The sequence below is a fragment of the Protopterus annectens genome, chromosome 3.part0, assembly GCF_019279795.1.
Source record: "Protopterus annectens isolate FY-2018-M chromosome 3.part0, PAN1.0, whole genome shotgun sequence".
NCBI lineage: Eukaryota > Metazoa > Chordata > Ceratodontiformes > Protopteridae > Protopterus > Protopterus annectens.
Genome location: NC_056731.1, coordinates 1,902,623,237 through 1,902,648,986, shown reverse-complemented (window position 1 = coordinate 1,902,648,986; position 25,750 = coordinate 1,902,623,237). Strand labels below are relative to the sequence as shown.

Genomic DNA, 25,750 nt, shown 5'->3' with positions numbered 1-25,750 from the left:
ATCTTATGTTTACATAAGTTAAATTCCAAGTAATGTTGGCATACATGCAATAAATTAAACATTACTGAAGTTCATACTATGCTAATCACTGCCTGACCTTGTGTGAATCAGGCTTTACCCATAACTGGTGAGGTTTTCCCATAAGGGTGAAGCTCAAGTGGTTACATTTCTTAAGAGTGGGTAAACCTTGCTTCCCTTGTGATCACGCAGTGATTATTAATATTATACACTGGAGGCATTTTAGACAGAGTATTTCTTACCTTAACTAAATAATATAATGTATATTGGATATGTCTTTCTTTCTAAGATATGAAAAACTTCTAGAAACGATCAGTCCTTAGTGGATCTAGATAAAATGAAAACCAAACTTGGAAGACATTATTTCCAGTTTAAAAATGGTTCAGTATAGAATTTGTTGCCTTCTGAGTTAAGATTAGATGATAACTTGGAGAGCTTGAAGAAGAAATTGTATCATTAGTGCACCCCCCAAGAGGAAAAAACGCTGAGAGAAGAAGGGAGCCACTTTTGAGATTTTAAGTATTTTTTCTCTGTTTATTTGCTAAGTTTTTCTGCATAGCTGCCTAGCTTGAGCATTTTCTGGCTTGTTAAACTTGATTTCTGTATTAGTAGCTGTATTTAGAGCACAACCAAAAGCTGTTTGCTGAATTTCCTGTTTGCACTTAATTTTAAATCGTTTTTTTCTTAAAACTTGCATATTTTCTGTCCTTGACCTAGCACTCTTGTGTGGGGTCATTTACTGCACTGTTATAACTTGATATTACTTGTGAACCTCTGCTATCTCTGTAAAAACAAAACAAAAAAAAATCTTGCTTTTTCCCACTTTTCTGAGAGTTAAAAAGTTCAGTTACAGGCTTGCTGTTCCTGAACTGTTTGAAAGTTTCTGTGAGGCCATTTTTGCTTGGGCTGAAGGAGGGCCTCTGTGTTCAACAGTGGCAGTGACTAACATTGAGCAGCTTCCCTGCCCCCCCGGAGAGGTGGTTACTGACTTGAAACTGTAGTTTTATTGGCCACTAGGGGTCATTTCCATAACTCCTTCATCTTCCTCTCTTAAAACCTAGTTGCCTCGTGGTTTGAGCATCTTTTCAGGCTTGTTGGCTGTTGGTGAAGCACCCTCCAAGAGGAAAAAACGCTGAGAGAAGAAGGGAGCCACTTTTGAGATTTTAAGTATTTTTTCTCTGTTTATTTGCTAAGTTTTTCTGCATAGCTGCCTAGCTTGAGCATTTTCTGGCTTGTTAAACTTGATTTCTGTATTAGTAGCTGTATTTAGAGCACAACCAAAAGCTGTTTGCTGAATTTCCTGTTTGCACTTAATTTTAAATCGTTTTTTCTTAAAACTTGCATATTTTCTGTCCTTGACCTAGCACTCTTGTGTGGGGTCATTTACTGCACTGTTATAACTTGATATTACTTGTGAACCTCTGCTATCTCTGTAAAAACAAAACAAAAAAAAATCTTGCTTTTTCCCACTTTTCTGAGAGTTAAAAAGTTCAGTTACAGGCTTGCTGTTCCTGAACTGTTTGAAAGTTTCTGTGAGGCCATTTTTGCTTGGGCTGAAGGAGGGTCTCTGTGTTCATCAGTGGCAGTGACTAACATTGAGCAGCTTCCTGCCCCCGGAGAGGTGGTTACTGACTTGAAACTGTAGTTTTATTGGCCACTAGGGGTCATTTCCATAACTCCTTCATCTTCCTCTCTTAAAACCTAGTTGCCTCGTGGTTTGAGCATCTTTTCAGGCTTGTTGGCTGTTGGTGAAGCACTGTCCAAGAGGAAAACGCTGAGAGAAGAAGGAGCCACTTTTGAGATTTTAAGTATTTTTCTCTGTTTATTTGCTAAGTTTTTCTGCATAGCTGCCTAGCTTGAGCATTTTCTGGCTTGTTAAACTTGATTTCTGTATTAGTAGCTGTATTTAGAGCACAACCAAAAGCTGTTTGCTGAATTTCCTGTTTGCACTTAATTTTAAATCGTTTTTTCTTAAAACTTGCATATTTTCTGTCCTTGACCTAGCACTCTTGTGTGGGGTCATTTACTGCACTGTTATAACTTGATATTACTTGTGAACCTCTGCTATCTCTGTAAAAACAAAACAAAAAAAAAAATCTTGCTTTTTCCCACTTTTCTGAGAGTTAAAAAGTTCAGTTACAGGCTTGCTGTTCCTGAACTGTTTGAAAGTTTCTGTGAGGCCATTTTGCTTGGGCTGAAGGAGGGTCTCTGTGTTCATCAGTGGCAGTGACTAACATTGAGCAGCTTCCTGCCCCCGGAGAGGTGGTTACTGACTTGAAACTGTAGTTTTATTGGCCACTAGGGTCATTTCCATAACTCCTTCATCTTCCTCTCTTAAAACCTAGTTGCCTCGTGGTTTGAGCATCTTTTCAGGCTTGTTGGCTGTTGGTGAAGCACCCTCCAAGAGGAAAAACGCTGAGAGAAAGGAGCCACTTTTGAGATTTTAAGTATTTTTTCTCTGTTTATTTGCTAAGTTTTTCTGCATAGCTGCCTAGCTTGAGCATTTTCTGGCTTGTTAAACTTGATTTCTGTATTAGTAGCTGTATTTAGAGCACAACCAAAAGCTGTTTGCTGAATTTCCTGTTTGCACTTAATTTTAAATCGTTTTTTCTTAAAACTTGCATATTTTCTGTCCTTGACCTAGCACTCTTGTGTGGGGTCATTTACTGCACTGTTATAACTTGATATTACTTGTGAACCTCTGCTATCTCTGTAAAAACAACAAAAAAAAATCTTGCTTTTTTCCCACTTTTCTGAGAGTTAAAGTTCAGTTACAGGCTTGCTGTTCCTGAACTGTTTGAAAGTTTCTGTGAGGCCATTTTGCTTGGGCTGAAGGAGGGTCTCTGTGTTCATCAGTGGCAGTGACTAACATTGAGCAGCTTCCTGCCCCGGAGAGGTGGTTACTGACTTGAAACTGTAGTTTTATTGGCCACTAGAGGTCATTTCCATAACTCCTTCATTTGTCCTCAGAGGAGTGGTTTAAGGCAGTAACTTGTAGTTTATTGGCCATTTTGGGTCATTTCCTGTCTTTTCCAGCCCCCTGCTATAAAGCACGCTTTAGCGCGATTTAGCCCGATTTAGCGCGGAGTTGCTACCGTTGCACACTAGGGCAGCAGCGGTTAAGCAGGTTTAAACTATTCGCTACCTAAAGTCCACTCTTCAAATTTTCCCTTAAAACTACCTTCCTCGAACTATACTACTGATCTAATCAGCTTATCCTATAATTAAAAAGATCATCTCTACTTGACTCCAAGTAGACTATTCTTTATCTGTTAAACGTAGCACTTGCTCCTACAGTACTTATTACCTTGATACGGCACTCGTGTCATAGATAGTACCCCAAAAAGGCAACCCCCCATTTCTCGGTCACCCACGTCCCCGAATCTTTTTAAAGTTTTTTAGTCTATTCCTTCTAGCATGTCGAGGGATCAGTTGCTAGTGTCCTCTCCTGCTCAGCTGGTTAACCTGGGAATATTGAGGCAATGTTACAATTGCCTCATGTACACAGACAACCCTCTCCTCCTCCCACAAAACACAAATACATGCGAGAGATGCAACTATACGGCCAAACTGGAGGCTGAGCTCTCTCAACATAGGACTGACAAGACCAGTCAGGAGGAGAAGGTTACCACACACACTATAGACCCAGTCTCACATAGTACCATTACAACCTCAAATCATACACATAAACACACAAAGACATACTCGGAGGCTCTGATCAAAAATCTACCAAAACAGCAGTGGCCACCAAAGCAGACACCCAAACAACCACCACCTCAGAACACAACACCTGCAACACATAGACCTCACAGTCAGAGTGTCAAACAGTCACAGCCCTTAAGGCCAAACACAATGCCAGACACACTAGTCATTGGTGACTCCATAGTCAGACACACTGACGCCGCCACCAGACTGAGTAAGGAGAAGGTCACAGTAAGCTGCCTGTCGGGCGCTAGAATCCGCCACATAACGCAAGCACTCAGGTCTCTCAACAGCAGGTACAAATATGACTCAGTCATTGTCCACGCTGGTGTAAACGACCTGAGATGTACCTCCTTGGTCTACATGAAAAGAGACATTGAGGAGCTCTCTGATTATGTAGCCCAGGCAGGTATGACCCTGACCTTGAGCAGTATCCTACCTTCACCAAGAATGATGCCACAATACAGAGATAAGATGATCAGCTTTAACAATTGGCTTAAACACTGGTGTCATTCAAAGGGGATCCAGTGTCTGTCTGTCTGGGATGACATGCTGGACAAGCCACGCTGCTTCGCAAGGGACGGCTTGCACCTGTCACCCCTGGGATTCCGGATATTGGCAAAGGCTCTTGCCACCCCCATAGTGCCTTTTTAGGCAAGGCTCAAATTCTAAACCTACCACCCTAGAACACAAAAAAGGAAAAAAACTAAGGGTAATGCTGCTCGATGCCAGAAGTCTAAATCTCAAAATGCACGCACTCGAGGCCCTTCTCAGTATGGAGAACATCGATGTCTGTGCTGTGACAGAAACCTGGTTCAAGGCTCCTGAGAGCACCCCAGCGCTATCAGGTTTTACCTCATATCATGCCCGCCCCAAAATCCGGACAATACCAAGAAAGGAGGGGGGGTATCCATATTCATCAAGGACACCCACACCTCAAGACTGGTGGCAACGCACGACGCATTGGAGACCATCCAGGTGCAATTAACCATAGGCAAGACTGCTCTGCAAATTGTAGCATGTTACAGGCCACCCTCACAAACTCAGGAACCTCACATGGCCTTCCTGAAAACACTAGAGGGGATAAATGTATCACCAAACACCATCATACTAGGTGACTTCAATTACCCTAATATAGACTGGGAACACTACTCAAGCCCAAACACCCTATCCCAAAAGTTCCTGGAATTCATAAACTCAAATGCCATGGAACAACTAGTCACCATCCCCACAAGAGGAGATAACATACTTGATCTCATCATCACGAACATGGGAGCACAATGTTCAACACCGGAGGTGTACCCCTCACTGGTGAGATCAGACCACAAACTAATCTCGCTGGAGGTCCTCATCCCACCCCCACCTGAAATAAAAGAGACCACAGTAAAGAACTTCTCAAAAGGCGACTTCACACTTCTAAAGACTAGTGTGGTCTCCTTTAAGGCCCCGAGCGCGGAAAACAGTACTCAAGCCGCTGAATCACTTACAAATGCCTTCTACCAGCACCTGCAGGACTGCATGGATAAGGCAATCCCAAGCAAAACAAAGACTCTTTGTACCAAAGGCAAGCATCCAGTCTGGTGGACCCCAGCCATAAACAAACTCTACAACAAAAGGAGGAAGCTACTACAAGATAGAGCAAAATCCTTAAAAGGTAAGACACCCTTGATCACTATAAGTAAAAAACTAAGAGCTCTCATAAAATCATCCAAAGCAAATTTCGAGAGAAAAATAGCTAAAGACTCAAAAGACAATCATAAGGCCTTCTTTAGCTATAAGTTAGAAACCTGGGAGGAAACTCCCAGATATGCTCAGAGCTAGTTCAAAATGATGTGAAGATTACTGATCCTACAGACATTGCCAACATACTGACTGACAGGTTCAGTGCAAACTTCTCCCCTCCCCAAAAGGAGAGATATCTATACCAAACGATTGCAGCCCCCAAACATCTCCAGCCCAAGTGAGAACTGCTCTCTCCAAAGCAAAAAACACAGCATCCATGGAACCTGATGGTGTCCCCGGCTGTGTGCTCCATGAACTCAATGAGGAATTAAACCCACAGCTAGGACAGCTGTTTAATCAAAGTCTTACCTCTGGATACGCACCCAGGAGTGGCGCACTGCAACTGTGGTACCACTTCACAAAGGCGGTGCCTCCACCGACCCTGGAAATTACCGCCCATTAGCTTGACAAGCCTTATCTGCAAAGCCATGGAGAGGATCATAATGGACCTCATAAATAAAGACATAGGGAATTTGCAGACTTTGGATCCAACCCAGTTTGGCTTTGTCAAAGGCAGATCATGCCTTTTAAACTTAGTTGACTTTTTGAAACAGTCACCAAAGCCATTGATGAGGAAAGGCAGTCCATACAGCCTACCTCGATCTGGCTAAGGCCTTCGATACAATACCCCACTTGGGTATCATTGAAAAACTCATCAGCTTAAATGTCAACCCATACATCATAAGATGGGTTGCAAACTGGCTGAGTGACAGAACCCACAGGGTCAGAGTTGCTGGCGCCATGTCAGACTCAAAGCCTGTCACAAGTGGTGTCCCACAGGGCTCAGTCCTGGGCCCACTCTTGTTTGGCATCTACTTTTCCAAGTACAAGCAAACACAGGAGGGTTATGGCTGACAAAGTTTGCAGATGACTGCAAACTGGGCGCCATAGTAGAAAACACATCTGATACAGATATCCTTCAGAAGGGTCTCACAGAAATGGATAACTGGTGCCAGAGCCACGGCCTAAAGTTAAATGCCAAAAATGCATAGTCATACCCTTCGGGAAAAACAAGGTTACCCCTAGCTACCAAATAGGTGGCAATCCACTGAGCACAGAAGAAGTTATCAGGGACCTGGGGACCCAGGTTGATAGTAGTCTGTCATTCGACACCCATGTAGCTAAAGTAGTTAGGAAGACCTTCTACATTGCCCACCTTATCATGAAGGGATTCTCATCTAGATCAAGGGAGGTCATAGTCTCCCTTTACTCATCACTCATCAGACCAATGATTGAGTACAATGCCCCATTCGAATGTATCTGACCCGACACTTGCAGCAGCTGGAGAGGCCACAAAAGTTCCTCACCAAAAGGATAAAGGGTCTCAAAATCTGTCCTATGCTGCCCGACTGAAAGAACTCCAGCTCTATTCAGTCGCCACCGCTTGCTCAGAGGTGACCTTTGCCTAACATACAAGGCCATGTCAAACCCAGATTTGATGAATATGCTTCACCTCAAAAAATCTAGATCCATCAGAGCCACAAGGGTGGGAGACTTAAACCTTGACACGGCTATTAATAGGACGTGCTGGAGGGATAGATTCATCACCCAAAGACTCCCTATGCTGTGGAACAAAATCCCGGTACATGTGAGGCAGAGCACCTCGCTGGCCTTGTTCAAGAGAAATCTTGACCAATGGATGGGAGATCACAGATATACCCCAGGGATAACCTCAGTGTCACTGCTCGACAGAGGCACAGCAAAATAATGGGTATAGTTCCCCATACTAAAGGGGTGGCGTAAGCCACAAAACAATGGGCTAGGCTTGTAAATGCCCTCGGGCAGATAGCCTAGTATGAACCTATGAAGCTATGAACCTAGTGTGGTAAGAGGGTTTATTAGACCCAGACATCTTGGAAAAATGGAAGGTAATAATCTGGTGTCAGGTCTCAGAGCAAATTTTTAATTTTGTTACATTGTAACTATGTTGTATTATAGACCTGTTTAAGCTCAGTGGATGATTCCAGACAAACAAAATTTTACCCAAAACTCATAACACCATGAAGAAAAGGCCAACAGCACCAGAACACTGATGTCCCGGAACATCGATTTACCACTCCAGATAGGTAACCACTTGGCCATCCTAAACAAAAACATAAACTGAAGAAAACCAAACCCATCCATGTAGGGGGTTTGCCACCACGCACACCCCTAAATATACTGACTCTGAGATTGTACTACCGCAGGGGTAAGGGGCAAAGTTCAACACGTGGTTACTTACCTGGAGTGTAAAGTCGGTGTTCCGGGACATCAGTGTTGTAGGGTCGTAGGCATTTTCGTCTCAGCATTTTAAAAGTCGGATAAGTGAATTTTCGAGTTTCTGAAGGGGACTCATATTGAGTATGCACATGTTTTTGACCTTGCTCATTCACAATATAGAGATGCATTTGCTCTGTAGCTCATGCCATTGATGTCATGACATTAAAAGACTGCAGCTACATTTTAAATAGGGTGTTTTCATTTCAGAACTAGAGGTATTTTTTGGTTTACTATAACATCATTACAGCACATTTGATGGGTTTCAACTGTCTGCTGAATGGAACTTTTCTTGGTGGATTATATGCTAGCACTAAAAAGATTTAATTAAACCAATTAAATAATCCAGACTGATGGCTATTTTAGAAATTGTATAAAATAAGAAGCAGGCTATCAGAAACATAAATTTGTGGTATGATAGTCAAATGTTAGCTCAAGGCTTTCAGCAAACTCTGAAAAAAAACGGTTTACAGCAAATTCTGCAAAATATAATTATCTCACCCACAACTTTGTTAAATTTTTTAGCACTTTGCACAATATGGCTGGCAAATGCTGCTTCTGAAAGGGTTAATGGACACACATAGGAAATGCTGTATGGTGATCATACCTGTGAACCTCTTAGTACAAGAAGTCTGGACAGACCAAAATAATGAGGAGACAAAGGCCCAAAAACAGGGACAGATTTTAAATATTGCTCTTATAAACTTAGAATGTTGTTAGAATAAAAGGTTTTGCACTGACATGCATTTTCTGAAGGATATGATGCCTGAAACACAAATACCTGTCATTATTTGGTGACTTCAGTCCTCAATGATTTGTTAGAAAACCACAAAGTTTATGAAGAATGGACGAAAAATATGAGGTACAAATATGAACATTCTGTGAAAATCTAGACAGTTGAGAGGTTTAGTGATGATCTAATCTATAATATGTGATGTATTCAGGACAAAGGGGTGTGTAGCTGCCATAAGTACACATTGAGTCCAGTGCTACAGATATCTTGTTTTTAGTGGCTTATTTTATCAGATTTGTTCATATAAAATAAAAAATGAATGATAAAATAAAGAAAACAAGAAAGAATATGTTTCATTTAAAATGTTTAAATTTGTTTCTTGCAGGTTGGTGCTCCCAATCCTTCTCTGGAAAGAATAATTACTGCACTGCATTCCATCAAAACAAAGGTAATATAAAGTAAACATGTAACATGTTTTCTTTTATGTTTACTTTTAATATAGCATACTAATATGAAAAACATTTTTTCTTTTTCCATATATATCTATATATACGCAGTACTTCACATTAAGGCAAATATAAAATTGTCAGTACTAATCTGAAGAAATTGAAAATGTGTACATCTGCCACTTTATGTGGCATCATCTTTTGTCACTTTGTTTGATATTACATATGATTTTGTAATGCCAGGAATATATATTTTCACGAAAATACATTTGCACGAGAATGTGTAAACAGATAAATTGTTTTACTGAAAGATAGCACAAAATAATCATATAAACATGAGCAGCTATTCAAGGATGGAGAAGCATAACACTTCAAAATGTAAGCATGTTTTATACGTTTTTTTTTTTTTTTTTTTTTTTGCAGAGAATTTCTAGTAACAGAAAGCACCTGACCCTCAGAGATATGATATTTTTTATTAGACCCGCATTGATTTTCCAATTGCTTAGGCTTTCAGACTAGTATAAACCCTTCATCAGGAGTTAATAAGTTATTAATGTTTGACAGAGCTGTTTAATACCAGCTTGTGTGCATAAAGGGAGAAAACAGGACATCACTGGCTAAATATACCAGGGTGGGAATAAAGAGAAAAGAAAAACACTCAGTGTGTAGCTCGGATGATTACAACTATGACACGTATGCCTTATAGACATCTAAGTGCAAGAAATCTGAACAAAGCCAAAAGTAATGGTGGGGGGCAAAGGCCCAAAAATCAGGGTCAGATTTTAAATATTGTTCTTATAAACTTTTTCTAAAAGATATGAAGTGTGAAAGTCAAATTTGTGTTATTTAGTGACTTCAATCTTTAAGGATTTGCCAGAAAAATACAAATTGTGTGAGGAACAAAATAAAAATATGAGGCAAAAATCTGAGCATTCTGTGAAAATCTGGATAGTTGAGACATATGCCAAAAAGCTAAATACCCTTCTTGCATGATACATTAAAATTAGGGTTCATTTAGGAGAGAAGAACAACAATCAGCATTACTTAATGTCCCACTTAAGGAGAAAACAAAATCAAATAAACAGAGATGTGCAGGAAGATGAGTTAAATGTAAATATGGAAAACAAAAATTAATTTAAAATTTACTACTCTGTCTTAACATGAAGTCTGAATGAAACAGATGTTTTGGTTAAAAATATTAGAATAATGGAATAATGTCCAGGTCACTGCATGTATGCATTATAAAAAAGCAAGGGATGACTAAGAACATAAAATTAGCTTATAGTTTGCAAATCCATCTAAACTGGTAATGTGGATATGCATGGACAAGACAGTCTGTCCATACTAACATTAAATGAGCCATGATGTGAGCAGTTAGCATGCTGCACAGGCTGTATTTTATCTAACATAAACAAAAGCAGGAAAAGAGTGTTGATATATCTGCATTAAGTCCTAAGTGGCACCTTTGAAGAACAGCAGTAGTGCATACACAGTTTTATTATAATGTTAACATTTGTGTCTGTATGGGGGAATGGGTTTTTGTGTCTTTGTGTGTGATTAGGTGGGGGGAGTGTTTGGTGTACAGTGAATGCACGTGTGTGTGTGTGTGTGTGTGTGTGTGTGTGTGTGTGTGTGTGTGTGTGTGTGTGTGTGTGTGTGTGTGTGTGTGTGTGTGTTTGTGCATTTGTGCATCTGTTTGGGGGGTGGGTTACCATACCATAGCTATCCCTGACAGATAAGCAAATCCTGCGATGGAATATCAATGGATACCAGAGACTACAAAAGATAACCCTAAGTCACTTCAGAATTTAATAGAGCAACAGGTTTTACAACATGAACGATGTATGGGGAAAACGCTTGACACAAGAGACTCCCTTGAAAATTATGCTAATCCACTTACAAAGTTAACATAACACAGGTTTTGCAACATGAAGCATAACAGAGCTGCTAAGTATGCAACTCTAATGTCTGCTATTACTGACTTACTGTAATGGTTTATAACTTGTGAGGGCCATACTCAGGAGTTCCAGACAAAACAAGGGGGCACACTAAATGACACCTGGGAGCCTTTCTAGTTATTACTCTAATCACTTAAAAAAGATAATAGAGCAGCAAGTCTTGCATGATGATACATTTTATAAACAATAAAAAGAATGAAACTCTAACATTATTGATGGACTGTAATCATTCATGCTGTATGAGAGACAGTGATAAAGTAAAAGACACCAGAGACATTCTGCACTGCTTGTGACTGGGCACATTTCTTAATACTAGGCTTAGTTGTGCAGTGTTATTTTGAGGCATCTATGTGCAAATTCTGTGCATGCAATGTCTGAGGTTAATTGTTTCATACACTGAGGTGAATGGAAAATTCAGTCTGTGTATTTTTTGAGTAATTTTACTATATATATATATATATATATATATATATATATATATATATATATATATATAGTGCTTTAGGCAGCTTAGGGTATTGTGAATTTAGTGTGCTTGTGTTCTGCTCATAGAGGGTGTGAATATTTATTTTACTTCTTAACAAGTGGCAAAAATATACAAGCGTTAATGAAATCTTAACGACTTTGTTGATGTACCATGGGCGTAGACAGGCTGTTAGTCACATACCAAGAGTGCTTGTAAACTTCATATGATGCACATAAACAAAGGACATTACATCACTTCCTTTATTGGGGGCTTATCACAAATAATAAACTAAAAAATATCAGCACAGGAAGAAACAATTACAAGATATACATATAATTATGAAGGAAAAGTACAAAATAAAGAATTTATTGATGACCCAAAAAAGTTTTATAGAGAACTGGGAAGGAAGGTAAAAGGAACTGAACCACCACTAAGAAAAGAAGAAATAGATGCATTTGGAGAAATATCTATGAAGATCCTATGGAACATAACAAAGATGCTAAATGGACAGAGCAAGTAAAAGAATAAGAAGTTCAAATGTACAGGATATGAAATGGGATGAAGCAACAGCCAGAGAGATTGAAACAAAATTAAGAAAAGCTCCTAACTAGAAAATCCCAGGACCAGCTGCAATACCTAACTTTGGGCTAAACGTATTAACATCTTTACATGAAGGTTTGGCAATGAGTAAAAACTATTTATATGCACAACCTAAACAGACACCAGCCTGGCTAACAACAGGAAAAAACAATACTCCTACTTAAGAGCAAACCTGCAAGCTATCCTAAAAACTATAGACTAATAACTTGCCTTCTGACAGCGTATAGACTATACACTGAAAATCATTGACAGAGTTTACTGTCATTTAGAACAAAACTCAATCATGGCAATAGAACAAACGGGTATTAAAAGAAAGTCATATGGAAAAAAGGATAACTTATTGTTAAATAAAGTCATAATGGAGAACTGTAAAAAGGAGAAGAATTTAAGTATGGCATGGATAGATTACAAAAAAGTATTTGACAGTATCCCATATTCCTGGATAAAAGAGTGCTTTAAAATGTATAAGATACACCCTACACTGATTGATTACATTACAGCAACCATGAAACAGTGGCAAACCACTTTGCTGTTAAGCCATGATTGACCCATTAAGCTGTCTACTTAACAGATTAGGTCATGTCTACAATTTGGCTCCCAGAAAACAATAAAGTGTAAAGACTTCTCATCTTCTTTTTGTAGATTATTTAAAATTGTATAGTTCATCAGATAAGGAGCTGAAAGCAAAACTGCAAGTGGTCAAAACATTTTCAGATGATATAAGAATGTCATTTGGTCTTGATAAATGTGCAAAAGCAATGTTTAAAACAAGAAAGCTGCAGCACCAAGAAAACATCAGTTTGGGACAGGAATGTGATATAAAAGAACTTGAGCAAGAGGGAGTGTATAAACATTTGAGAACTGATGAAGTATCAACAATAAAACATGATCAAATGCGAATAAATCTTAGTAAAGAATATTTTAGAAGACTTAATACTGAAAACAGCGTTGGCATCTAGGAATAAAGTTCAAGCTATAAACCAATTTGCTCTTCCTGTCCTAACTTACAGTTTTGGAGTGATTGTCTGGCCATAAAAGGTGTTGGATAGGTTGGACAGGAAACACGAAGGATGCTTCATGCTCATCAAATGATTTATAAAAAACAGTGTATACCAAGAGTATATAATCCCTGTTTTGAAGGAGGTATGGGCCTTCTTAAAACTGATTACATGTATAGATCTGCAATCATGGGACTGCATACTTATCTGCTGACCTAACAAGAACTGAACATCGAAAACGTTTTGAACATAAGGAGAATAAGTCTAAGATGACTTCCCTGTTTAGTTCAGCAGAAGCATATCAGTGTCAAGCTGGAATGGAAGTCAAACCAGAAGAAGATAAAATTCAGGCTGCAACTGAATGTGTCAAAACAAAAGAAAGAATATAAGGTGAAGGACCAGATGAGAAGGCAAGAAATGTGGAAAATGCATAAATATACTTGCAAGTATAGAAAACTCTTAGAACAACCTCATGTTGATCAGGATTGAATGCAGGAATGATTAAGGAGAGGTGAATTTATACCAAAAGACAAAATGATACAGTGAAAGCATTTGACAGAGTAAGCTGGGACATTATGAGCTGGGTAATGGAAGCATTTGCATTTTATGAAAAAAATGATACGGTTGATAAGGAGGCTATATATGAGGGATCTGAGGTGAAAATTAAAGTAGGTGGGGTCCTCTCTGATAATTTCTGCTTGAGAAGAAGAACCAGTCAGGGGTGTCCTCTTGCCCCTTTGTTATTTGCATTATATTTAGATCCATTGGCAAAGAAAATAAGAGACTCAGAAATTCAAGGATATAATTGGTATGGTAATCAAGAAAAGCTGGCTCTATTTGCAGATATTATTGTTATACCTGACAAAACCAGAAAGGCACATTACAGTGTTGTGGAATATTTTGAGACAGTTTCAAATCATTTCGGGATACAAAATTAATGAAGCAAAAACAAAGGCAATAGTGGTAAATTATGTACCAACATATGAATTGACACAGCAATATCCACATTTATGGGAGATGATAAAATGAAGTATTTAGGAGTATGGATTAAAAATTATTCTGGTGTGGCAGTTAAGGATATGTGGGAAAAGAAAAACAAAAGATAATACAAAACTGAGAAAATGGAAGCTTTGTGATATGTATTGTAAGATACAAGCAGTAAACATGTTTTTAGTCCCATTAGTCTTATACACAGATCAGGCATATTTTTCTCAACCAGAAGTTGTGGAAAGCAATTAATAAAGAGCTGTAGGACTTTGTGTAGGCAGGGAAGATGGCAAGACTCAAGTGGGATAAGCTAATTCTTCCAGCAGAACAGGGCAGATTTAGATTACCCAATCTGAAGGGGTATTTCAGAGCTAAACGGTTAAGGCTCCTATACATAGCACAAGTAGAAAACTATAATTCAAAGTGGAAAGGTATGATGATGAGGAAACATGGCGGAATCTCAAGAAACAAGGAGAGACTAGGATTTTGGATGCAGGCCTTTAAGGAGAATAACAATAATCGTACAGAATATTATATCTATAAAGTCGCAGAAACTATCCTAAGAACTAAGCCAACATGTGAATGGAGTAAGGAGATTCTGCCGATAGGGATAAAGTACAGTTTTGTACCTACCATAAATGTAGATGTTCGAAGATCCACATTGCTGCAGTCCTTACACTTGGGTAGTCCGCTGTCCTCGGTCGGCCCGACTATCAAAGTATAAGGCTGACGTCGGTCAAGGCGCATTTGACTGACATCAGGACGTCAGGGTACAAATGCGCATGACCGACGTCATATCCTCAGTCTTTTCTTGCCCCAGATGTCAGAAGACCCTAGAAATAAAGGTCAAAACCAAAAGACAGCAAACCAACAACCAACCATCCTAGCACTAATAATATGTACAATATATACAATATACACCCTATTAACAACCCAACCCACACAACCGCCTCCAAGAGGGGAAGGAGGGAGGGTAAATTGGACTGCAGCAATGTGGATCTTCGAACATCTACATTTATGGTAGGTACAAAACTGTACTATGTTCTTCATCTCACATTGCTGCAGTCCTTACACTTGGGTAGAATCCCAAAGCAGAGGTAAGGGAGGATGGCTAAACTATAAGGAAGCAGGAGCTGCCAAAATGCCCTGCAAAACAGCAGTGGCAAAACCAGCCCTGGATTTAGAGTAAAGCGGAAGGTGATAATGCCTAGAGAAAGTATGCACTGAACTCCAAGTAGCTGCCTCCAAAATATCCTTAGTTGCCACCCCCCTCAAAAAAGCTGTTGAAGTGGCAGTAGCCCTAGTGGAATGAGGCCTAATCCCAGCTGGAATTTCCTTGCCATGATGGGAATAACAGAAAGCAATGCAAAACCCAATCCACTTAGAAATAGTTTGTTTTGACACAGGCTTGCCCTGAGAACTCAAAGCAAAAGAAACAAATAACTGCTGAGACTGCCTGAACCCCTTAGTTCTGTCCAAATAATAACTGCAACTGCCTGTGTACATCTAAAGTGTGCAAAATCTTTTCCCCTTTATTTTGGGGATTTGCATAAAAAGTAGGCAAATGAATAGTTTGGTTTAAAGCCACACTAGAAACCACTTTAGGCATAAAGGAAGGATTAGTACGTAAAGATACCCTATCCTTATGGAAAATTAAGAAAGGCTCAACCGCCATAAGGGCCTGTAACTCAGAAACCCTTCTTGCAGAGGTAATAGCCAACAAAAAAGCAGTCTTCCATGATAAAAACTTTAATTCAGCAGTAGCTGCAGGCTCAAAAGGTTGTAGAGTGAGTTTCTCCAACACAAAATTGAGATCCCAAGCAGGCGTAGGAGCTCTTCGTGGGGGTCTTATATTCTTTGCCCCTCTAAGAAATTGCTTGAACAAAGGATGAGAAAACAATGGTGGGTCACAATCATAGTGAGCCGAAATTGCTGCAGCATAAACCTTAATAGAAGAGAAGGACAAACCTTTGTCCAGTAACTCAGTAAGATATTGAAGAGCCACACTTAAATTAGGCTCAGAAACATCAAAATCCTTTGCTGCACTCCAAAATAAAAATCTCTTCCATTTATCTGCGTACACTTTCCTTGTACTAGGCCTTCTAGCTTCCAAAATAACATTCAAAACTTGCTGTGGAAGTGGAGGCCCACTACGGTTTAAAACAGAATATGCCAGGCTGTTAGGTGCAGAGAGTGAAGCTTGACATTGAGCAAATGACTGTCCTCCTGAGACAACAGGTGAGGAATCGAAGGTAAAGGCCATGGAGGCTTCCGTACCAGGCTTCTCAGTAATGGGTACCAATGCTGTCGAGGCCAATCTGGAGCTATCAAAATCATCCTTGGCTTGTCTTGTCTGGCCTTTAGTAGTACCTTTGGGAGGAGAGGCAGAGGTGGAAAGGCATACACATGAAGATTGCTCCAATTGAAAGAAAGAGCATCCACTTTCCAAGCTGTGGGATGAAACCTTTTTGTGCAAAACTTTGGCAGCTGGTGGTTTAGTGGAGAAGCGAACAGATCTATGTCTGGAGTTCCCCATGACACTGTCAATTTCTGAAATACATGAGGATCCAATTTCCACTCGTGGGGATCCATAATTTGTCTGCTCAACACATCTGCTAAGGAGTTCTGTGCTCCTGGCAGAAACCTTGCCTGAAGATTTAGCTGTAAACTGAGAGCAGTCTCCCACAAAATCATTGCTTGCCTGCAGAGGGGATAAGAATGTGTTCCGCCTTGCTTGTTGATGTACCACATGACAGTTGTGTTGTCTGTTAGAATCAACACCTGCCCTGGAAGAAGTAAATCCTTGAAAGCTATTAATGCAAACTGGACTGCTAACATCTCTTTCAAGTTGATATGTAGATGCTGTAGTCTGGCAGGCCACTTGTCTTGTATCCACTTTCCATCCAGATGAGCTCCCCAAGCTATGTCTGAGGCATCTGTCGTTAGAATCTGACTCGCCTCTGGCCGGGTCACAGAGAGTCCCTTGTTTAGGTGACATTCCTGAGCCCACCACAAAAATTCCTTTTGAATGCAAGGTATTATTTGAATGACAGTGTCCAAATCCTGGCAGTGCTGTGTCCATACATTTTGAGATACCATTGCAGCTTCCTCATATGCAGTTTGGCATTGGGAAGCACCAGAATACAAGATGCCATGAACCCCAAGGCTTGAAGGACTGTCCTTGCAGTCAGCCTGGACAGATGAGACAACTGATGAAAGTAAAGGGAAAGATTCTTTTGTTTGTCCGGGGTCAAAAGGCCATCTGGGATGCTGTATTCAGTCTCACACCCAGAAAGCACATGTCCTGAGAGGGTACTAGACTGGACTTTATTTCGTTCACAGAATACCCCAGGCATCTTAGCACTGCTATCACATAGTGTAGATGATGAAGAAGTTCGTCCTTTCCTTGAGCCAGAATCAGGCAATCGTCCAAGTAAGGATAAATCTGTATTCCTTTTAACCTGAGGAAAGCTATCACTGGAGCCAGAACTTTCGTGAACACTCTGGGCGCAGTAGATAAGCCAAAGGGCAATGCAGAGAACTGATAATGAGAATTCCCAGCTCGAAAACGCAGATACTTCCTGCAACTCAGTCTGATAGGAACATGAAGATAAGCCTCCTTGAGATCTAAAGTTACCATCCAATGATCTTTGCCCAGCAGAGGTAAAAGCTGCTGTAACGTCAACATTTTGAACTTGGGAATGTCCAGATAAGTGTTGAGGATAGATAGGTCCAAAATTGGTCTCCACGTGTTCCCTTTCTTTGGTACTAGGAACAGGCGAGAATAAAAGCCTAGGCCCACCTCTGGCATAGGGACCGGCTGAATGGCCCCTATTAGGAGTAACAGAGAAATTTGCTTGTGAGCCTCTATTCTTTGTGGAGGAGGAACGTCTGGCATGCCTTTGAAAGGAGGCAAGGTATGGAAATAAAACCTGTAACCGTGGTGTATGATATCCAATACCCATCTGTCTTGGGTAATTAAACTCCAATTTTCTTTGAAAAGTGCCAACCTTCCTCCCAAAGGTGCTGCCAGACGAGAAGGCTCTGGCAGCTGAAAAGGTAGGTCATTGGGTCTGTTTACGAAAGGACTGACCCCTGCCCTCACCCGAAGACTGTGCAGGAGAACTCCCTGTTCTAGGCCTGAAAGAGCCCTGAGCTGTGCCCCCACCACGACTAGCTCTACCCCTAGACTGGGAATCATAAGAAGGATACGTCCACCCCTTAGCAGGCCAATTTCTACTAAACTTTGGAGGCTGAACCTGCAAAAAATCTTTAACAGTCTGCATAGACTTAGCCTTGTCTTCCATTTTCTTTAAAACTGACTCAACAGGAGAACCAAACAACACATCAGATTGTAAAGGAGCATCTAAAATCCTTGTTTTAACATGGTCAGATAAATTCTGATCCCTCAGCCAGGCGTGCCTGCGAATAACTGACCCAGTGGCAGCCACCCTAGACGAGGCCTGTACAGCATCAAAACCACATTGCAAAGAATGCTTACCCACCTGTTCAGAAACATGTACTAAATCTTGCAACTCTTTACAATCAATACCTTCCGCCAGAGCATCAACCTTAGACTTCAATTGTGAAAGGAGATAATTTTGGTATTTCAACATGTGAAACTGGCAATTCAAAGCCCTCATAGCTAGAGTGGAGGAAGTATAAACTTTCTTTCCCCATCTATCCAAAGCCCTGGCCTCTTTATCAGAAGGAACCGGATTCTTGACAACAGAAGCCTTAACACCTTTAGGCCCCTGACTAACAGTTTCTGGGTCCGCCCTAGGACTCTTAAAAGATACTTATGAGCTTCAGGCACCCTGTAATACCTATCCGGTTTAACAGGAGCAGGAGGCAAAGAATCAGGATTAAGGAAGCCTCTGAAAAACATCTTCCACCACATCCAAAACAGGAGGTATAGCCAAAGGCCTATGCTGGGGTAAAACAAAAATTCCTAAGCCTTTTCCTGGAATCAGAGAAGTCCTGACCTTCCCACTTAAAATGTTCCCTCATGGAATGAAGAGTTTCTGAAAAGAAAAATCCTCAGGAGGAGAAGCAGAAGGAGTAGAATCATCCACCTCAGAATCAGAATAAGGAGAATACTCCTGCAAGTCTTCAGCCAAGACTCTGAAACATCCGAAGCCTGCTCAAAACTCCCTAACTCAGGCTCCACCCTAGGCCTCTTATCAGGAGGGGCAAGGAACCCTAATCAAAGTAATCAAATCTTCTGCCATTTTAAGCATATGCTTCTTGGGCACAGTTCCAGAAGAACTAGGGGTGACACCAACTGAAGCTAAACCTGGCCTGCCTCTGGGAGAAGCCTTGGAAACAGAAGGAGAGGGCCTAACCACCTTAGGAAGAGAGGGTAGTATAGTAGCCTGAGAAGCCCCTTCAGCCTGACCTGCCTCCTGAGAGGCCACATCCTGCAACAACAAAGTCTCTCCCTGGGAACCCAAAGAAACCTCCGGTGGAACCACCGGCTCCACAGACACCTCTAAAGAACCGGCGTCCGGTACGGATGGGTCTTCTAGCCTAGGCTTAACTGCTTTGTCCTTGCGCTTCTTCGAGGAAGCGGGCGTCGGAGCATCCGACGGCATTTTATAATTGCACCGCTTCCCGAAGACTAACCTGGCACAATCTAACCTTCTCTTTATAGTGCGCTTATTGAATCTAGCACAAGAGCGGCACCCAACAACGTCATGCTCAGGCCCTAAACAAGGAATACACAAAGTATGATAATCTCTATGCGGTATCTGTTTCCCACAAGAAATACAACTATTCACTTTTTCTGACATCCGGTAAACCACTGAGGCAAGAAAAAACTAAAATATTCCCCAACGGGGTACTTAGCCAACTTTGAGTCGGTCTGAAACTCCGGAATCGAAAAATTTCAGAACGCCAACCGGCACTTGCAAAGCTGCTTCTGCATCGGACCATGCGGCAAAAAAGACTGAGGATATGACGTCGGTCATGCGCATTTGTACCCTGACGTCCTGATGTCAGTCAAATGCGCCTTGACCGACGTCAGCCTTATACTTTGATAGTCGGGCCGACCGAGGACAGCGGACTACCCAAGTGTAAGGACTGCAGCAATGTGAGATGAAGAACATCTGCAATTAGGCATATAGACAATAGGCAAGAAGGGCCTGAAATTTATTGGAGAAAACTGGCAAAGGAACTAAGGTATTGGGAGCAAATAACTAGAGAGGGAAGGATGATTGAGTAGGAAGACACTAAGAATTTATTTGAACTGCAGGTTAGGGATTGCCTTCCCTACCAAGGACTGATATCAGAGTACAGGCAAAGAGAAAGAAATAGGAGGTCCTAAATAAAAGACCAGCAATGGCAGAGTTTTTAGCAGACTCTAGAACAGAAGCTTCCATTAAAAAAGGAATAATTATTAGAGTCTATAAAATATGGCATGATAACTATAAGATTCAATCAGATGCAGTTAAAAGAATTGAGAAGACAGACTAGATAAGCAATTCACTAAGAAACAATGGGAGGATATATGTATGTCTCCAAAATATGCAACAATCTAGAAGATTTAGGATTTTTGCTTGAAAATATTTGCATAGATATTTTTATAATCCAAGTACACTCCAGAGATTTTTTATCAGGTAGATCACAAATATCGGAGGTGTGATGGGGAAGAAAGAGGTAATTAGGAACATATTTTCTGGGAGTACAGTGAGTTGTCAGTCTTTAAGGATTCCCTGCGGGATGCACTGTCAGAGATGTTGGGTGGGCAGATTGATGTGATGGGAGAGATGTTTTTTCTGAGCTATGATACAGAATCAGAATTGCCTAGACATGGCAAGGCCCTGCTGTGTCTAATTATGGTGGCTGCCAAAAAAGCAATTACTAGAAAATATAAATCAAAATCTAAACCAGCTACAGTAGAAGCAGTCAATATAGTAACAAAGATAACACAACTGGCACTGAGATCTTTGGAAAAGGGTAGGAGCAAACTACATAGGAAAAATGGGAATTGTGGTAACAATACATACAGGGGAGGAATGAGGTTTAAAAGAAAGCAGGATTTAAATGAGCTATGTAATGTTTGGCAGAAAATGATTTGGTAGATTATAAGTGATGTATAATGTTTGCAACTGTTAGTGTGTCAGTATGGTTTGTGATGTAAAGTGCTAGCAACTAGGATTGTTTTTATTTCTATAACTGCATAATTGCCTATGTCAGAAGTTATAGTTTAATAAAGGTGTTAAAAAAAGACGAAAGGTTAATATTGGTGGATTACATACACGTTGGTTTACAAAGTCCACTGAACATGTGGGTGAAACAGACATAAGTAGGTTTTGTAAAACAGAACTGGAAACAGTTGCACATATTGTTGCTGGTTGTGATATACTAATTGCAGAAAGGCTATATACTGAAAGGCATAATAATGTGGCAATGCTGTTGCACTGGGGATTGTGCAAACATTATAATATTGAAGTAGATGAAAAATACTGGAAATGAGCCACAAAGCCTTGCAGAAAATTATGAAGTTTATATCACATGGGCTCACCCATTACCAACAGTTCAAAAAATAGATGTAAGAAAACAGATATAGTAGTCCATGAAAAGAAGACAAAAGCAGCATTGATCATTGAAATTGCTATACCCAGTGTCTAGAGTGTCTTACGTACAGAAAGACACAAAGTCATAAAATACCAGGATTTGCAGGCAGAAACAAGGGCAATGTGGAAGAAGAATACTCAGACAGTTCCAATAGTAGTAGGAGCAACAGGTTTTATAAAAAAAGAATTTACAATCATACTTAGATATGTTACTGATACATGTAACTCCATATGATTTGCATAAGGAGTCATTACTGGGCACATTGTGGGTGCTGTGAAGAGCATTTCTAGCTAACATCAAAGATTGAAACAATACTAATTTCATGAACTTTAATCATACTTTGACTTAGGAATGGGGTCCATATTCCTGTCATGGTATTAGACATCCAAAAAACATGGAGAAATTAAAAAAGTGAGGGACAATGACCTCCTCTGACCTAGATGCCAAATCCTTCCTTATGAGCTGCACAACAGTGAAAGATTTCCTTACTGCCATAGACACATGATGGTCAAAAGCCAGGTTACTGTCTACATGTATTCCCAATTCCTAAACTACTACAAAGAAGGTGTTCTCAGCTGTTTTTTTGGCCAATAAAAAACATGCTGCTTCTTAGAGATGTGTGAGCAAGATCTATATACCTTGTTTTTTCAGGAACATGGAAGCTCAAAATTTTATAACTTAACTAAAAATGAAAGAGAGGCATTACATAGATTATGAACAGGAGGTAAAATTGTTGTAATGGATGTGGATTTATATAATGATTTAATGTATAAGCTTTTATCTGATAATAATACCTTTAAGTGTGTGAATGTTACCGTTGTTAGTAATATTATCTGCAGAGTGAAAGAATTTTTGTATGACTTATTGATGGAGGGGGGGATATTATCTCTGATGAAAATAATTAACTTTATATTGCTCAACCTGTTATTCCATTTATATATGGCCTACCTAAAATCCATAAGGACTTAAATGTACCACCTATGAGGCCGATTGTAGCAGGAAGTAAATGGTTTACTACAGCTATATCTAAGTATTTGGAAGAACAGTTAAAACCTCTGTTAAAGTTTAGTCCTAGTTTCATTAAGGACACGAATGATTTCTTAAATGCTTTAAGAGAATTTTCATAAGTGAATGAGAAACACCATCTAATATTAGGAACATTGGATATTAAATCACTTTTTACGGTGATACCGAATGTTCACTATGTCAGAGAATTCTTAGGGGTCCACAGCCAGTTTACATCACATAAAATTGAATTATGCGTAATGTTAGAGATCACATTAGAGAATAACATCTTCTTATTTAACAAGGAACTATACCATCAACAACTTGGAGAAGCAATAGGTACTCCAGTTGCAAATACGTACGCTAATTTAGTTTTAGCAAGATGGGAACATTTTATTTTTGAAACTGATGATCCTATACTGTTTAGGAATAGAAATCTTATGTTTTTAAATGTTTCATTAATGATGTGTTTTTTTTCTTTGGACTGACAATGTAGATTAATTAAAAATGTATGTTGGCTATTGACATGAAAATACACAATTTTTGGTGTTTGACTTGAACTGTTCTATTGATAGAATTAATTTCTTAGATATAACAGTTAGTCTCCAAGGAGCTCACTTTGACACAATGGTATATAAGAAGAATGTACAGGCTACACGTTATGTACATTCTAAGATCATGCATCCTAGCTCCTCATTTAAGAGTATAGTGTATATCCAATTTCTGCGGGCTAGCAGACTGAATACTAAAGACAAAGAGCTTTGTCAAGAGCTGGATAATATGACAGTAGATTTTCAGTATAGAGATTACAATGAAAATTTATTAAGTGAAATGAGGTATGTAATTGTGACTAAATGAGAAGGTATAGTAAGAACATATTTAAGGCCTGCCAACATTAGCTTTAATGATAATAATAATAATAATACTAATAGTAATGTTACTTCTCAAAATAGGTATATTAGATATTTGATAAAATATAACAGATATACACGATCTATTAAAGAAATTATAAAAATAAATTGGCCTATATTATTATCAAATTCGGAGGTTAAGGATGTAACAGGTGAAAAACCTATGTTTGCACATAAAAGAGAAAAAAAATTGAAACAGTTATTATGTTATAAAGACATGCGTTTTGATAAAAAGCCTGTAGCTATATCTACTAAAGGAACACTTCCTTGTTATAACTGTATTTATTGTATTGAGATCAATACAGACTTTATATTTCAGCACTGTATTTCTAAATTAATGTTTAAATGTAGGGCTTATACTACATGTCAAACAGAAAATGTTGTATATCTTGCTAATTGTGTAGCTTATAATTGTTTCTATATAGGAAAACCTAACTTAAAATTAAAACAAAAGATATGTTCGCACTTGTCAGAGATACGTAGGGGAGTGGAAACTAATGCATTGTAAAAGCATATTCAGTTGATAGGTAGTGCCCACAGTTTCAGATTTCATGTTATTCATGTGATTTATCTAGGAAGACGTGGGTGTGATATTAAACTACTCACTGAACTAGCAGAATGTAAATGGATAGGCTATTTCAGAGCAGATAGTAGTCCAGGACTTAATACCCAAAATAGTCTTAAACCTATACTTAAATATAGACACGATTGTTTAAACCGGGCTGTATGTATCTATTAGATATTGTTTAATTTAATTTTAGGTGACCATTTATGGTAGCATTTGTTTGGTTGAAATTCCTATATATTTCTTTGTATTTTATGTGATTTTTGTGTGTTAATTTTGGTATTGATGTCATATGACCTGATTTTAAGTGATTTTATCATGTGATTAGATTTTCGTGTGACTTAATGCACTCTGGATGGTCACTGATTTAAGTTACATTGTTTCTTTGTTTGATGAATATGCATTGAAAAAGAGTTTTGCTCGAATGCTTTGCATTACTTATATTATTGTTTGTATATTAAAGACTTTGACGGTGCACTCCTTGCTTTGTTTCTTTAATGTATTCCAAAGTTCTCTGGCCCTATTAAGGATGCTCTCCCAGTCATTAAAATACACAGATCAAGAATGCAGGAAACTAATGTTCTGTACTCTAGAAACTCAACTTGAGGATTCCACTCAATTATCTGTGAATCAGAAGAAGATAATAGCACAAAGAGTTCCACTGAATAGTTCAGTCTCCTCTGTTCTTTCAGGTGAAACAGTTATTCTTATATTATTGCAATATAAGCAGTTTTTGAGTCATCAACTTTAAGTTTCAAATGGTTTGAAAATGTTTTGCAGGTCCATGATATTTTGACATTGCTGGTAATGCCTCTCTGGTGTTCCACAAGTTCTAACTTTTGCCCATTAAAACACAACTGCAGTTGAAGCAATTATGCCTCATGATCAGCAGTAATTGTTCCAATACCTTGAATGACTGCTGTTTTGGAGTGCATTAGTTTTGATAGTGACTTGGTTATAGTTCTAAATTACCTTTATGTCATCCGTGAGAGTATGCTGAGTGACAGCCATATTGCCTCATGGCACAGTTGCCAAATTATGACAAGTCTTTTTTACTTTACAGCTGCTGTGAATGTCAGGCCAAAATACAATAAACATGTTCTAACAGTTCTAAGAAAACACGTTTGTGAACTAAATCCCTGAATAGTGGGTTTTAATAAAACAAACAAGAGATCCATCAGAAGGAGCATGCTCAGATTAGTTATTTCCCTTTGCATGTGCCTCTTCATGCATTCTTATATAAAAGTCTTATTTGTATTTCAAGAATGACTTCTATAACAAACAAACATTTCCCAGCACTTTCAAAGATAAATATAGTTGTGTTTTATTCAGAAATAACCTGGACATATTACTTAAGCATCCTTTTAGGTATAGTAGCAATTGTTAAATCAAATTAGTAAAATATCAGTGAAGAGTTAGAAAAACGCTTAAAAGTAAACATAAATAAAAAAAATAATTTGACAACAAAAAGGGGGTATATAGATCCTCTAAGACCTTTAGGTTATGTCTGATCTGAATCTTGAAGATAACTTTGGAGACTAGCATAGATGCTGAGATGTACCATGAATACTGATATGATAACCTGTACCATTTAGGCATATGCAGACCTGGCAAGATGTCTGAGTCCTACATGTACACTGTCTCCTAAATGACCATGAAGTACTCTGGCAAATGAAAGGTCATCCATTGTTGGTGCCAGGAACACCACCTGTGTTTTTAATGGTTCGTGCACCAGTGAAAGCCTG

At 39.2% G+C, this 25,750-nt stretch overlaps 1 protein-coding gene across 1 annotated transcript in view; it reads left to right on the top strand.

Moving 5' to 3' along the window:
• LOC122797168 (carbonic anhydrase 1-like) overlaps nt 1–25,750 on the top strand; it is a 316,092-nt gene that overhangs the window by 199,263 nt on the left and 91,079 nt on the right. Inside the window, exon 5 of the mRNA XM_044065987.1 lies at nt 8,877–8,939. Within this exon, the coding sequence (XP_043921922.1) occupies nt 8,877–8,939 (63 nt within the window). The remainder of the gene's footprint in view (nt 1–8,876; nt 8,940–25,750) is intronic.